Source organism: Cavia porcellus, unplaced genomic scaffold, assembly GCF_034190915.1.
Source record: "Cavia porcellus strain 051 isolate PalLab524CR breed Dunkin Hartley unplaced genomic scaffold, mCavPor4.1 scaffold_4, whole genome shotgun sequence".
In the NCBI taxonomy this organism is placed as follows: domain Eukaryota; kingdom Metazoa; phylum Chordata; class Mammalia; order Rodentia; family Caviidae; genus Cavia; species Cavia porcellus.
Genome location: NW_026947487.1, coordinates 44,979,313 through 44,994,462, shown reverse-complemented (window position 1 = coordinate 44,994,462; position 15,150 = coordinate 44,979,313). Strand labels below are relative to the sequence as shown.

Genomic DNA, 15,150 nt, shown 5'->3' with positions numbered 1-15,150 from the left:
GAGCCAGCCAGCCAGTGTGTGGGCTGGGAGATAAGAGCATCCACTCCCCACCCCACCACACCCTCAAGCAATGGGCTGATTTGGAGGAAGACAGGCTGAGATGATAGGAAATGAAGTAAAAAATAAATAAATAACTTAATGCTTATATTATCTGATTGATTTTGTAAGTCTAAAGTTGGTAGTCTGAGCAATTATTTGGAGGATAGCAATATGTATTATAGCAACTATGGGGGATTTCCTTCTGTTTTGTTTTTGAAATCCAAAGTTTTGTTCTGTTTTACTGTTTTGTTTTATTCTTGTATCTGGTAACCTGAGCAATTATTTTGAAGATAACAATATGCAATATAACAACCATTGTTAAATTCCTATCATCTTGTTTTGAAAATCTATATAGCTACTGTTATTCTCATTGTTGTTGTTTTATTTGTTTGTTTCTTGATTTTTCTGTTTTTTCCTTTTTCTCTTTAAAACTTTAAAAAAAAATTTAAATATTTTTTTCTTTTTTTGAGACTGAGTTTTGCTAGATAGTTGAGGCTAGTCTGAGCTCACTGTGTAGCCCAAGCTGGCCTCAGACTCATAGTGATCCTCCTCCCTTAGCCTTCCAGGTATGAAGATTACAGGTGTGGCTACCATTGCTGGCTTAGCAGCACAGCATCTGCCCAGCATGTATGGGGCTCTGGGTTTAACTCCCAGGATAGATAGATAGATAGATAGATAGATAGATAGATAGATGTATGCACATTAAAGTATATATAGACCTTACACCTTAATAAAGAGTCCTTCCAAATGAGTCACAGCAAGTACAAAATATCATACTATAAAACCTCTAAAGAATGATGGAGATATGTTATACACATATATCAGCTCCTGAAAGCAAACATCAGTTTCCTGTATTATAAACATATGCAAAATGCAACTTCTACAAGAAAATATAGGAGAAAAACCTATGACCTTCTGTTTAGCAATAAATCTTTAGATAAAATGCAAATTACATGATTCACAAAAGACAAAACTGATAAGCTGAACATCACTAAAATTAAAAACTTTTGCTCCATGAAAACACTGTAAGACCGGGCATGATGACGTATGCCTGTAATCCCAGCACTTGAGAGGCTGAGGCAGGAGGATCAGCCTGGGCTACAAACTGAGTTCAAGCCTAGCTCGAACTGCACAGTAAAACCCTATCTCAAGAGAGAGAGAGGGAAGGAAGGAGAGAGAAAGGGAGAAAAGAAAATACTACAAAGAAACTGCAAAGTCAAGACCAGACCACAGATGTGCAAAAAATCTTTGCAAAACACACATCTGATAAAGGATTAATATATATCAGCAGTACTTAAAACTCAACAGTAAGAAAACAGGAAGAAGCCAAAGTGCATTTCCTACCCTCACCTGTAACACAGCACAGAACATATGCAGGCCAGGAAAGGCAAGGGGCCTCCTCTACACTCCAAGCAGCTGGGCATCCCAGAGTTCTGTTCACCTCCAACCCCAGTGTCTGGACAGTCACACACACACACACAGTGAAAGGCCAGGCCACCCCACCTTCCCATGCAAACCAAGTTTTCCATGCAAAATAAAATAAAACTGGGTTTAGTGCTTGGGTCCTGCCTATTGGCCTGAAGTTGGGGCTCCCTAAAACCCACTCTTAGGGCTCAATTATTTTGCTGGAGCTCCTCACAGAACTTCAAGGAAACACATTTCCTTCTTTTCCATAAGCTGTATTTTACAGGATAAGGGTAAACAGCCAGGTGGGAGTGAGGCACAGAGCAAGGTACGGGGCAGAGGTGGGGCTACTGTTCAGCCTCCACACACAGCTCTCCAGGAGTCTCCCTTCAAGTTCACCAACCCTGGCCTCTGGGATTTTGAGGGACGCTTCATGCCACAAACATGATTGCTGACATCATCAGCCATCGGGCACCAACTCGGCCCTCAGTCCTCTCTCCCTGCCCTGAGGTTAGAGGATTGAAGTTCCAACTCTCCAATCATGCCCTGGTCCTAAATCTCAACAGGGCCCCAACACCAGGAATCTCATTAGCATACAAAAGATGCATCACTCTAGGGACTCCAAGGGCTTCAGGAGACAGACATGCACCAGAAACAGGAAGAGAGACCAAGAAGGTATTTCTTACTATACCTTCAGCACAGTAGCCATCTAAGAAACAGGCAGAAGAGCCTCATGGATTTCACCAAGAATAATACAGATGGCAAAAAAGCACATGAAAAGATACTCAGTACCATTCAAGAAAACTTCATGTTATAACACATTAACAGATTAAAGCAAGACATCACTACACACCTACTGGAATGGCTAAACTTTTCTTTTAAAAACCAGTAATCCAGGAATGCTCATTTAATGATGGAAGAAATATAAAATGGCACAGCCACTTGGGAAGAGCGTGGTAGTTTCTTATTAAACTAAACATCATCTTGCCAAGCAATAAAAAAATCATGTTCTTAGGAAATTACGCAATGGATCTGAAAATTTATGTGCATAAACAATCTGTAATTTTATATAGATGGCTCTATATTATACATATCAGCTTTATTCATAATCAACAGAAACATAGAAGCATCCAAAATGTCTTTCAGTAAGTGAAAAGAGGGCTGGGGATGGTGCAGCACTGGCCTGGTAAGCACAAGGTTGTGAGCTGGATACTGGTGACCATCAACATGACCAAAGGAAGGGTGGGGTGGGGGACTAAAAAAAAAATGACCAAAGGAAAAGACGAATGGATAAACAAACTATACTACACCTATACAATGGTATATTACTCAGCAATAAAAAGAACTGAGTTATCAAGCCACAAAAAAGACATGAATGAGTGTGCGTATGTGTGTGTGTGTGTGTGTGTGTGTGTGTGTGTGTGTGTGTACCGGAGAGTGACACTGACCTACATTCCCAGCCCTTTTCTTTATATTATTTTGAGACAGGCTCTCACTAAGTTGCTCAGGCCAGACTCAAACCTGTGATCCTCCTGCCTCAGCCTTCCAAAGTTCGGGGATCACAGACATGCACCACCATGCCTGGATGATACAAAGGAATTTATACACGTATTTTCAAGTGAAAGAACCCAGTCTAAAAAGACTACACACTGCATAATTGCAGGTCTATGACATTCTGGCAAAGGCAAAACATAGACACGGTAACGTGATCCATGAGTGCTAGCAGCTTGCAAGGGGCGGATGGGTGAACAGGTGAAGGAGCCTGGATTTTTCAGAAGGGAAAGCAATCCCATGTGATACTCTAATAAGGTAATGGTAGACACGGGACATTATGTATTCATCACAACCACAGAACTTCACAGCACAAAGAATCAACCTCAGTTTTGCTGTTAAAAAGTTATCTCATTGGCAAGGGAAATAATTCAGCGGCACAGTACCACTTTGGCAAACATGAGGTCCTGAGTTCAATTCCCTGTACCACAGGGAACAAAAAAGTTATGTCGGAGGTAGAGATTCTGGAGAAGAACGCAGACTGTGAGGAGAGTGTCCAGCTGTCTTACAGCCACAGGGCAGACAGGTGGAGAAGGCTCCAGGAAAAAGACAGGCAGGAAGAGGTGCTGAGCTAAGTAACTCTGGAAATGAGTGGAGCCTATGAGACCACAGGGGAAGCAACTGCATGTGAGCACGGTAGGCTGGTGGCTAAACTCTTCCCCTGCCGGTGTGGCTTCACTATCCTGACAACACTACACTTGCAAGCTATAACTGAATAACAGCAAAGGCATGGTGGATGGGGCAGCCAGGTTTTTCACTGCTGGAGTGGTGATTTATAAACCCGCACAGCAAAGTGGCTTAGAATGGTCTCTGTCCATCATCCATGTGTGGTCAAAGTAGTGTTGGAGACATCAATAAGAACACGTGTAGCTCAGTATGATCAAGGATAGCTCTGCATAGGAACAGTCACAGGCATGCACATGTATGCACATTAGAACACACAGCCATCTTCTGGCTGCCCCAAGAGCATAAATTCAGCACAGCAACCAGAGGCACATGCTGCAGGGCCAGGAACATGGTTGAAGAAGAACCCTTGCCTGTGCAGGAATGGTGCAAATATTCTAGAAACAGAAGGCAAAAGCCACTGAGCTAAAGGGTAACCCATTGGACAGAGAAATTAAGCCACCAAAGAGCAACTGACACTCAGGTCCTTAATTTACCCCATCCTGGTGTGTTCTCAAGATGCCAAGGCCCGTGTTTACCCAGTCAGTGGTGAGGCTCTCTATGCAGTGGCCTGGCAGGGAGTGTGGAGGTGTGGTGAGAAGGCACTAGGGCATGCTGGGAGCTGGGAACTGGCTGTGCAGCCCTAACCAAGCTGGAAGGCCACACAGGCTGCCCCTTCGTGTTCAGTAGTGGAATCTGGAGGGCCTGGGTTCATCTCCCCTGCTACTATTTTATTCACGGTGGGGGGCAGCTGAGTCAGGGCCCTGTGTCAGATATGGAGACTGCAAAGGTGGGATGCATATGACAAGTTGGGCCCGCCCATGGACAGGGCAAGAAAATGTAAAAAGTGACAGACTAGGGGCTGGGGATTCAGCTCAGCGGCATAAGCGCCTGCTTTGCAAGCGGGCGGCCGTGAGTTCGACCCCTGGTACCGTGAGTTCAATCCCTGGTACCGATAAAAACGAAAAAGACAAAAAAAAAAAAAAAAAAAAAAAAAAAAAGTTAAAAAAAAAGTGACAGACTAGGAACTATAACGATGGTTCAGAACCAAACCCTGACACTGTTGGTTATAGGACATTGAGAGTCTCGGTTTCCTCATTGTTTCTCTGTATAAACCTAACCTCAACTTCTTCACAGTGTTCAGAAAAGCCAAATGAGGTCATGTCTGTGTGTATCATGAACAGACAAGTGCTAGACCAGTGGTTCTCAAAGCACAGTCCAAGGACACCTGGGTGCCCCAACTCTTTTCAGAAGGTCCACTTGGTCCTTTTTCAATCAATTTTTGCATCTGCCAAAATTCGGAATTTCTTTCAAATATTTCCTCCAAAGTAGCTGATATGAGATTATCCCTTATTAAGTCAAAAAGTGTCAAAAATACAAAACCTAAAATAAATCAAATATATAAAACCATTACTCTGCTCGGTTTTTTTCTTTAAAGGCTGGAGAGGTAGCACCAGGTAGCGTAGCAAATGTCTGAACACTTGTCCAGCATGCACAAAGCAAAAGAAAAAAAAATAGAAATTTAAAAGTTTTCTTCATTAACACATGTTATTTATGTTAGCCAGGCACGGTGGGACAGGCTTGCAATACCAGCTATTCGGTAGGCAGAGGCAGGAGGACTGCAAGTTCAAGTACAGCTTGGGAAATTTAGTAAGACCTCTCAAAATAAAAAACATGGTTGGGGATGTAACTCAGTGGTAGCGCGCCCCTGTGTTAAATTTGTTTTAATTCCCAATATCACGAAAAGGAAGATACTGTATAGGCAAAGCTCTCTAGGACTCTCGGTAGTTTCTGCGACCAAACGTCCGAGAACCGCCGTGCTAAGGACGCGAGGCCGCCGCTCCCGCCTGCGCCCATTTCCCGGCTCCGCGCTCCGCCCGCCCGCGGAGGCGCCGCAGCAGTTGACCTTGGCTGAGGTCGAGCCCGCGCGCGAGGGGCACACAGAGGTTCTCGCGGGGGTTGTGGGCAGAGCCCGGCTTGAGCGAGCCCGGGCCAACGGCGGGGACTGGGGACCTGCACTCACAGCGTCGACCACGCCACCGCCGCTCCACGCGCCGCCCTCCACAGCAGACGCAACGCCATCTTCCCGACCCACGCGTCGCCTCGCGCAGGCCACGCCCCGGAGCGAATGGGCACGCCTACTCTGCTGAGCCACGCCTCTTCGGACACGCCCGTCCTGCTTTTCCACGCCCCCCCGCGGCTGGTTTCAACTCTAACTCCGCCCAGTTTCTCACTCCCGCCGCCCCGCCCTGCGCGATCCGACTCGTCCCCTCCCACCCCCGGTAGGCCGCAGTCACCCTGCTGCCCCGGTCCCGGCTGTGCGGCCCTCAGGACCTGTATCCCAAGTGACAGAGCAGGACCCCAGGGATAGCTCCGCCTGAGCAGTTTCTCAAGTGACCAAATCCAATTCTTCCGTGTTGCTGAATTTCTTGAAGCTACTATAACAGGACTTGCATTTTCCAGGGATTTCTTTGTTGCTTTTTTAATTTTAAAATACTGAGTAACAGTTTGTGAGTCTCGCTGTGCGCCTGGCCTGGTTGGCGACACATTGTGCAGCTCTCTGGGCTAGGAAGGCTGCTGGCAAATACTTCTTCCCCATCCACCTGCTGTGTGGTCCAGCCTCACACTGCCCCCGGCCGGCTGCTTCTTTACCTTCTGTCTCCCTCGGCAGCGTTCCATTCATTCTCTGAACTTACACCCCAAGACCTTCCTCAGAATTGTGGGGAAATAAATCGCGCCCTCGGATGCAAAGGGCAACTGTTTAAATAAATGAAACCTGTTCTGCCAGAATGGACTCCAGCTTCTTTGGAAAATGAAGCAAGAGATAGCTAAGCAAAGGGCTGAAGAAAGAAAGGATGGTGATTGGCTTTGGAGCCCGCTTTCTGGGCTAGATCTAAGACTGATGATAATCAAGAAAACGGAGGGTAAAGGAAAAGAACGCCCAGTTTGGAGCCCACTTTCTGGGATTAGGGTACCTTTTGAGTTAAACATCAAGACCAAGATGCCTAGGTCTAAATACATTTCAGAAAGTTAACCAGGTAACTTAGCTTCTGCACAGACCGTCCCCGGGCTTGTGCCCAGTGGTCTTCTGCACCTCTGGACCAACACCAGTCCTACTACTGCAGTGTCACTGCCTGTGCAGATTTGACCATCCCTCTGCTATTGTGTGTTGTGCATTTTGGCTTTTTCTCCCTTAAAAAACTCATTGCTGCTTTGGATGTTCTGCTCAAGTCTTTGTTTAGGACAGGAAGACCCTGGACAAGACCCCAACCCCGTATGGGGAACATAGATGATGGCGAGACGTATGATAGCACCTAACAGCAACAGGAGAGGTGCTCAACTCCTCTGTGAGTCTCCCGCCACCCCCCCCCACACCCCATCACACACACACACACACACACACACACACACACACCCCTATCCCGGCCTGTCTCTAGCCTAGTCCTAGCCAGTGCCCTGCCCTGCCATACTGAGCCTACAAGAAAGAATAAAGTCAGGACCACCACCCTGTTTTTCATTAAAACTTTGATATTTTGTTCATAATGGGATTTTCCCATCATCTTGACTTTTAGAATATTGTATTGAAATATTATTGTCTTAATCACTGAGGGGTTTGGAGCGAGGCCAGCAGCCCACCTGCCTCTTCCAGGCCAGCCCTGTTGTAATGACCCCCACATTCTACCTGGATTATTTCAAGCCTCCTGGTTTCTACTCCTTCCCACCATCAGCCCTTCTGCCCCACGACCTGGCTGATCTTTTATTTAAAGGCATCATCAATACAGCTTCCCTGTTCAGAATTTACTAGCTGTGTGACTGCACCAGTTATCTAGGCTTGGTGCTTCAGTTTCTTTGTCTATAAATGGGGCTTATAAATAGTGCTTGCCCCTGTGACTGTGATGAGCACATACTAAATATACACAGGGGGCAGGGGGCTTGAAATCTAATCCAGTGCCTGTAGTGTTAACTATTTCTCATTATCACCACATTGAGTTCCTTCTTACAGTGCTTTGGTGGTTTCCAATAGGAAACAGAATACAACCGAGTTCATGACCACCCAGCCTGGCCCCTGCCTGCTCTCCAACTTCCCCTTTCCATCCCCACCTGTCTTCCTTTTGTGTTTTGTTTTATTTTGTTTTTGGACATGGAACCCAAGGCCTCATCGATCCATGCTTGTTATGTGTGCAGCACATAATAAAACCATTCATTGTGGGTAGTTGGTACATGTACATTGTATCTTTTAATCCTTTTTATGTCCCTTTCCATTCCCAACATCTCGCAGTCCCTTTTCCTTTGGAGATCTATCCCTCTGTTTCCTATTGTCTATCTTTTATTTTACTCTTTAATTTATTTATACTTTGGGTTTCTTGTATGTGAGAAACCATGTGCTATTTGTACTGTTACATGTGATCTGTTTCACTTAAAATTATGGATTCAAGGTGTATCTACTTTCCTACAAATGACTTGTTTATCTTTTTATGACAGAGTAGTACTCCACTGTGTATACATACCATATTTTCTTTATTTATTCATTTGTTGATGGACATATAGGCCACTGCCTCCAGAATTTACCTATTGTGAATTGTCATGCTATAAACATGGGTATAGGGGCTGGGGATTTAGCTCAGTGGCATAAGCACCTGCCTTGCAAGCAGGCGGTCATGAGTTCAATCCCCGGTACCGATAAGTTAAAAAAAAAAAAAAGTAAAACATGGGTATGCATCTATTACTATAATCTGATGACATTAACTCTTTTGGGATGATACTAGAAGGAAAGCTGAGTTGAATGCAATCTCTATTTTTAGTTTCTTAGGTATACTGATTTCCATAGTGGCTGTACCAGTTTACATTCACACCAGCAATGTAGAAGCCCCCCAACCTGCACTCCTGGCCAGCATTTATTATGACTTGATTTCTCATACTAGCCATTCTTCCCATGGTTTTTAAATTCACCATGCTGTCTCCCACTTTGAGACCGTCACACATGCTACTCCCTATCCCCAGAAATCTCATGTCTGCACCTTCTCATCCTCCTACCTGTTATGGCTTGTGTTTAGATGTTCTCCCAAAGCCTCATATGGTCATGTGTGGAGGTTTTCAGAGGTCATTGGATCATGAGTGTGTAACTGATCCATGGTGCAATGTCAGGATTAAGAGTGTGTGATTACTAAATCAGTCCATTGATTGGTTTGGCACAGCCCTAATCCCAGTAGCCTACATAGAGTATAAAGTGGCAGAAAGAAGCTGCTCAGGGCCTTTGCCTGCTTTTGCTCTCACCTGCCTGCTTGCCAAGGACTGTTTCTCCTCTGTGATGCCCCACTGCCATGCCACTTTGCCTTGGAGCCAGCGGGTTATGAACTGAAACCTCTACAAACTACCAACTAAGTAAACCTCCCCCATTTAATTTTGAGTATCCGGTATTAGTCTCAGCAATGGGAAAAGTAACTAACGCTTACCCTTTTCCCTTCTTCCCACATCTGTTCCTGGCCACAACTACCTGACCACCCGCATCACAAAATCTTCATGTGTTTGTGAATTTATGTCAGTGTTGCCACCTCCTTCCCTCACCCATAGTTCTCAGAGAGTAGGATGGGAGTAGAAGTGGGAGACGCACCTTTCTGTCAGATAGACTTTTGGGATGTAGTACTATCTTTTAGTGGGCAGGACTGTAGGTGTGCTGGGAATCCTATGGGCAGAAAGGGCAATGCAGTGGAGGTTCAGAAGCATCACCAACAGGTCTAGAGCTTTTTGAGAACAAGAATCTGGGATATCTTGGCACTGCAGCGGCCCTAGCATCTGGCTCAGTGACTCATTCCTCGCAGGTATTCGATAAATACAAGACAAAAATGTCCCTCCAGCCTTGTTGGAGTTCTGAGAGCTGCCATATGTCTAGATATCCTTATTAAAAATGTCTGGGACCTAAAATAGGTCCTACAATGACTTCTTCACCAGTGATTCAATCTCACATTCTGCTGGAAGCCCTTGCAGTTGTGCCAAACCTCACCGGGAATGCTGAGGTTTTGTTGATACTTCTCCATGGGATTTCTAGCACATCAGTTTTTAAGAACTATGCCATTATATGTTAAAATACAGTTTCAATCACTTTTCTACATAGTGTGTAGATTTCTGGACAAAATTCATTACCAAATACGATAAAGAGAAGGATCCAGAGGCTTGTCTCTTTTTTTTTTTTTTTTTGTCTTTTTCATTTTTATCGGTACCGGGGATTGAACTCCCAACTGCCTGCTTGGAAGGCAGGTGCTTATGCCACTGAGCTAAATCCCAGCCCCGAGGCTTGTCTCTTTAGACTAGTCAAAATTGTCCTTAGTTTCCAAAACAGAATAGAAAATCAAAATACTTATTTGGCAAGGGCATAGACACAGCATATGAAGTTAAGCAGGGTGAACAATTCCACAAGACGTGTTTTCCTGTTAAGTTGGTGGCCTGGTGAGGCAGATGTCCAACAGGGACCTGGGAAAGAAAGGGAATGCTATGGTTCATATCTAGGTGCCACCCAAGAGCTTCACCCTCAAGGAAGGAGGGTAACTGGATTATGGGGGCTTCTTGCTGACTTGCTCTAGGGGGTGGTGCCTGATTGGAAGAGGTAGATCCCAGCAGATGACACGGAAGGTTATACTGCACCTCTCTTCAGCTCCTGCCGTGACCTCTCCACCTCCTCCAGACCATAAGGTGAGCAGCTTTGCTTTCCCGGGCCCTTCCACCATGTCGTTCGGCCTTGGAGCCAGGTGGCTGGCACTGAAATCTCTACAGACTGTAAGTCAGAGAAAACCACCCCTCCTTTAAACAGTCGGTGTTGGGTATTTTGTCTCAACAATAAGGCAAGTGAGTAAGGTCACTTGGTTTAGAAACAGCATCCCACCTCCAAAGCAAAATGGGCTTGAGGCAGCTACGGTGGGGGCCAGAATAATCAACAACACTGGTCTTCTTTTTTATTTTCTTCTTCTTCATTGTCATCTTCATCTTCTTCTTCTTCATCATCATCATCATCATGAGTGATGCCAAGGATGAAACCCAGGGCCTAATGCCTGACAAGCAAGGGCTTGACCACTGAGCTATGGTCCCAGCCTCTATGAGACTTGGCTTTTGTATCCACCCAACTTCTGGCAAACAAACACACCCAAGGGAACAGTCAATGCATTGGAGCATTTAAGAAAATGTCTAGCCTTAAAGAGCAAGAGCGATTAAGAAAATGAAGCTGCTTTGTTCTTTCCTCGCGAACACCAAAGGCTCTTTATGAGAATCCCTTTTTTTTTTTTTCTTTCCCTCTTCCTTTTTGGTGTCTGGCCTTGCAGGTTATTTTCACCAAAGTTGAGTCTCAAAGGCTGAGCGGGCTAGTGTCATCGATTTAAGACTTCAGAATCCCGCACTCGGAGAGAGGCCTATTAGAAGTCTGCGGAAAGGTTTTTGAGCTCAGACAGAGCCACACTGTGAGCTCCTGGCTCCCTCCTGCTGCTCGGATACAAAACCCTCCCCGCCGCCCTCCTGGGCGCGCTGCCTTTGATAAGGGTGACGGCCGGGTCTGGCGCCTTGGGGATAGACGCAGAGGCCGTCTCTCGGATTTAGGCCAAATGCAGAATAACTAGCGGCCACATTGTGTGTCTTCCGGGCCTTAGCTTCCTCTCTACAAGCTGAGGAGTTAGACTAGGTGACCTCTAAAATTCCTTCTGCATCTCAAAGGTCAGGACTTCATTGACGACTTCGGTTTCCAGTCTCGGCCCCCAAACTGTGCTGCAGCGCCCCCTGGCGTCCGCAGCCAGGTGCGGCCACACCCCTCTTTTCCTTCTGCAGCACTGACCCACTTCTAGCTGCAAGGTAAGGGATTTATGGGCGATGTCTGTTGAATAGAAGCCCCAGGAAGGGAGGATTTGAGCCGACTGAATCCACCCATGTGTCCCAAACCCTGGACCAATGCCTTGACAGTTAAGATTCAAAGTGTTCGGTCTTGAGGAATCCTCTGCCGGATTTGTTATTCCTATAATTTCTTCTGTTATTTTTGCCTAAAAAGGCTGATCGTTATCTCATCTTGCAGGTTTTTTTTTTTTTTTTTTTTTTTTTTTTTTTTTTGTACCGGCGATTTAGCTCAGCGACATAAGTGCCTGCATCCCTGGCTGGTTTCTGTTTCTTAATTTCCTAGTGCGGTCTGCTGAGTATTGGTCCCCAAAGGTGTCTATTTCTTAACCCTCAGAACCTATGTGTCACTTTCTGGATGTGATTAAATTAAGGATCTTAAAATGGAGGAGATTATCCTGGATCATCCAAGGGACCTAGTGTCATCACAAGGATCCTTATAAGAGGGAAGCAAGAAAGTCAAATCTGAGCAACAGATGTGACATGGAAACAGTGTAGCATGGTGTGGGAGATCTGCAGGTGGCAAATGGAAACGGAAAGGGAGGAAATGGCTCCTCCCTTCAAGCTTCCAGGAGGAATGAAGCTCTGCTACCACCTGGATTTTGCCCCCATGAGTATTTCAAATTTCTGTCCTCCAGAACTGAAAGATAAAGCTGTATTAAGAGACAAGGTCTGTGACCCTGCTACACCTGTGAGAGAACCCTTCCCAAGAGGTTCTCTATCTAAGAATCAGGTTAGGGAGGCTGCTTGTAAAACACTTTTAAGAGTTGGGCTTGATGGTACACAGCTGTAATCCCAGCACTCAGGAGGTCAAGGCAGGAGAATCCTTGTGAGTTCAAGGCTGGTCGAGGCTCCTTAGTGAAACCTTGTCTCACTAACAAGGACAACAACAATAATGCCTGTCGGGGCCAGGCAGTCAACAAACTGCTTTGGCCAAGGCTTCCCTGACTGTGAATGCTCCTACAGAGAGTGGATAGTTTGCTTTTCAAGAGGAAATCAGAGCCCTCCCTCTGTGTGCTGTTTCACAGGGGTTGTGTAAAACAGCACCTGAACTGCTTAAACAGAGGCACTGCACAAATCACTGCCTGAAATTACATTATGCCTTTCTATGCTTATTGCTGACCAGTAACACTCTTGTTTACTCGTGATTTGTTGCTTTCCTTGGCAAGGTAAGCCCCGTGAGGGTGGGAACCTGGCATATGACTGTGTTTTCTGTGTTGAAAATGATCCCCAGGACACAGTGAGTACTAAGTAAAGACTAATGACTTTGTTAGTGGATCACTGACTCAATAATTCTTTTCTCACTAATTAATTTGAACTCCAATTTAAAGTGAATGGTGGAGAAGTTAACATTAGGAAGACTTGAAGACTCGAACAGCAACACTCTGGCCTACCGGGCAGAAGAAACAAATGACAGCAACCCAAAGGCAGTTTTTAAACAAGCTGCACGTGTCTGTAATCCCAGCATTCTGGAGGCTAAAGCAAGAGGGCCACCATGAGTTCACAGCCAGCCTGGGCTAGGTAGTGAGTTCAAGGCCAGACTGAACTGCATAGTAAGACACTGTCTCAAAAAAACAAACCAAAAAAGTCAAAACCAGCAAGTAGTCTGAGGTGGCTGCTTGGAGGTATCCTGGTCGCTTCCTCATTGCTGGAACAGATGCCCAATAACTTGACTTGTGGTTTACATAGGATCCAGTCCATAATTTACTGGCTCCGAGGCAGAAAGTGCATGGTGGAAGGGTCTGGCGGAGGAAAGCTGCTCACACCATGGTGGCCGGGAAGCAGAGAGAGAGCAGGAAACAGCCAGGAAGGGAGATCACCCTCCCACTGTCTCCAGTGACCCACTTATCCAACCAACCCCACCTACTAACTACACGTTAAGCTCTGAAATTTTCAGTGGATCAATCCACTGATGAGTATAGCATCCCCATAATTCAATCACCTTCAAAAATCCTCACCTCTGTTTTGGGGACCACAAATTATAAATTGAGGCTAGGACCCAGAGGCCTGAATGGAGGCCTTAATGGTCCCATGATTCTGTGATCTGCAGGGCAAAATGACATTAGCAAGGATCACTACCGCCCTGTGAGTTAGATTGTTACAGGAAGCTGAGTTAAATACAAATACTATAGGCAGTAAGACAGGGCTGAGCCCTCAAAGGAGCCAGAGCAGAAGCCCAGATACCCTGCAACTGTGGGGGAGACAGGTACCCCCCTGTGGTGGGCCAAGGCAAAAGATCAAACAAATATGCCCTCATCCTAAGGATTGATATTCTAAAAAAGTCTCTATCACCTTGAGAAAACCAGGAAGAGCAACTAACCCAATCCCCTACAGGAAGAGTCACTGTTCTATATGCATGCATGCATGCTATTGGGCTAGCTTCCCTATTTGTCTCGATTTAATCCATTTTACCTGTGCAGTTAATCTTATTGGTTGACTATAATGTTACAGGCAGCTGAGTTAGTCAGAAATATTATAGGCAAGGAGCCATAACAGAAGTCCAGATATCTTGCAGCCTTGGAAGAGATAAACACCTCCCACTGAGGGTCAGATCTCAAGACAAAAGGCAAAGCAAATATAACCACAGCAACCTAAGGACTGACAGTCCAAATAGTTCTTTGTTACCCTGAGGAAGTCAGGAGTCACCATTGCAACCCCTACAGGAAGGGTCACTGCTGTTAAAAATGCCTGCATACTATGCAACTTGCTTCTCCATTTGTTCCTGATTTAATCAATTTTACCTGAGCAGTTAACCTCATTGGTTGACCACACTCTGTCCCACCTTCTGCCCACCTTCTGAGTTCCCATTTTTCCCAACCTTAGACCCGTCTAACCTCATGATTTTACTATATAAAATCCCTTAAAAAGACTTCTGTCTCTCTCAGCTTTCTTTTTTTCCTTTTTTTTTTTTTTTGGGGGGGGGGGGATAAGGTCTCTCTATGTAGTTCAGGCTGGCCTTGAGCTCACTTTGTAGCCCAGGTTGGTCTCGAACTCACAACGATCCTCCTACCTTAGCCTCCTCAGTGCTGGGGTTACAGGTGTGAGCCACCACACCTGGCTAGAAGCTTTCTTTCTTTCAATACATATAGTCTGCTCTTAACCTCTGCTGTCCCTAAAATTCATTCTTTGATTTTAGAGAACACAAACTTGTACCGGACATATAGTAGGTTGGGAGTTCTGTTCCCCTATATCAATCTGAAATAAGATCCCTACGAGTTTAAATCACTGCCACCCTCTAAGTCTCTGATATTCTGTCTGATTATTGTATGCACCCAATAAATAGGGCTAGCTTCCAATGTCATTGTCTTTGCCCATCCTGAAGCACTGATCTCCCAGCCCCTCTTTATGAATTGCTAAATTTGTTTCTGTTTTTATTTCATTCTTTGCCATATCCTTTGTACAGGTAGTTGGAGGTCTTGGCCAGGTCCCCAATACCTCTGAACACATGAAACTTTCGGGAAACATTCTAGATCTAAAACATAATATTCTGTCTGGTCCCCAAAAGATTAATGTTAGTATCTTCATGCAAAATGCATTTAGTCCATCTTTAAGAGTTACTGAGAGCCAGCTTGACACAATACAGAGTGGGCAATAGTTAATACTAATAAACTGGCACAAAAATAAATT

The 15,150-nt window shown here is 45.3% G+C and overlaps 1 protein-coding gene across 3 annotated transcripts in view; it reads right to left on the bottom strand.

Moving 5' to 3' along the window:
* Clybl (citramalyl-CoA lyase) overlaps positions 1-5,807 on the bottom strand; it is a 226,223-nt gene extending 220,416 nt beyond the window's left edge. For all 3 annotated transcript variants that reach the window (XM_013141503.3, XM_013141501.3, XM_013141502.3), the window contains exon 1: positions 5,681-5,807. In XM_013141503.3, the coding sequence (XP_012996957.2) occupies positions 5,681-5,739 (59 nt within the window). In that variant the 5' untranslated portion in view covers positions 5,740-5,807. The remainder of the gene's footprint in view (positions 1-5,680) is intronic.
* Positions 5,808-15,150: the final 9,343 nt, after the last annotated feature.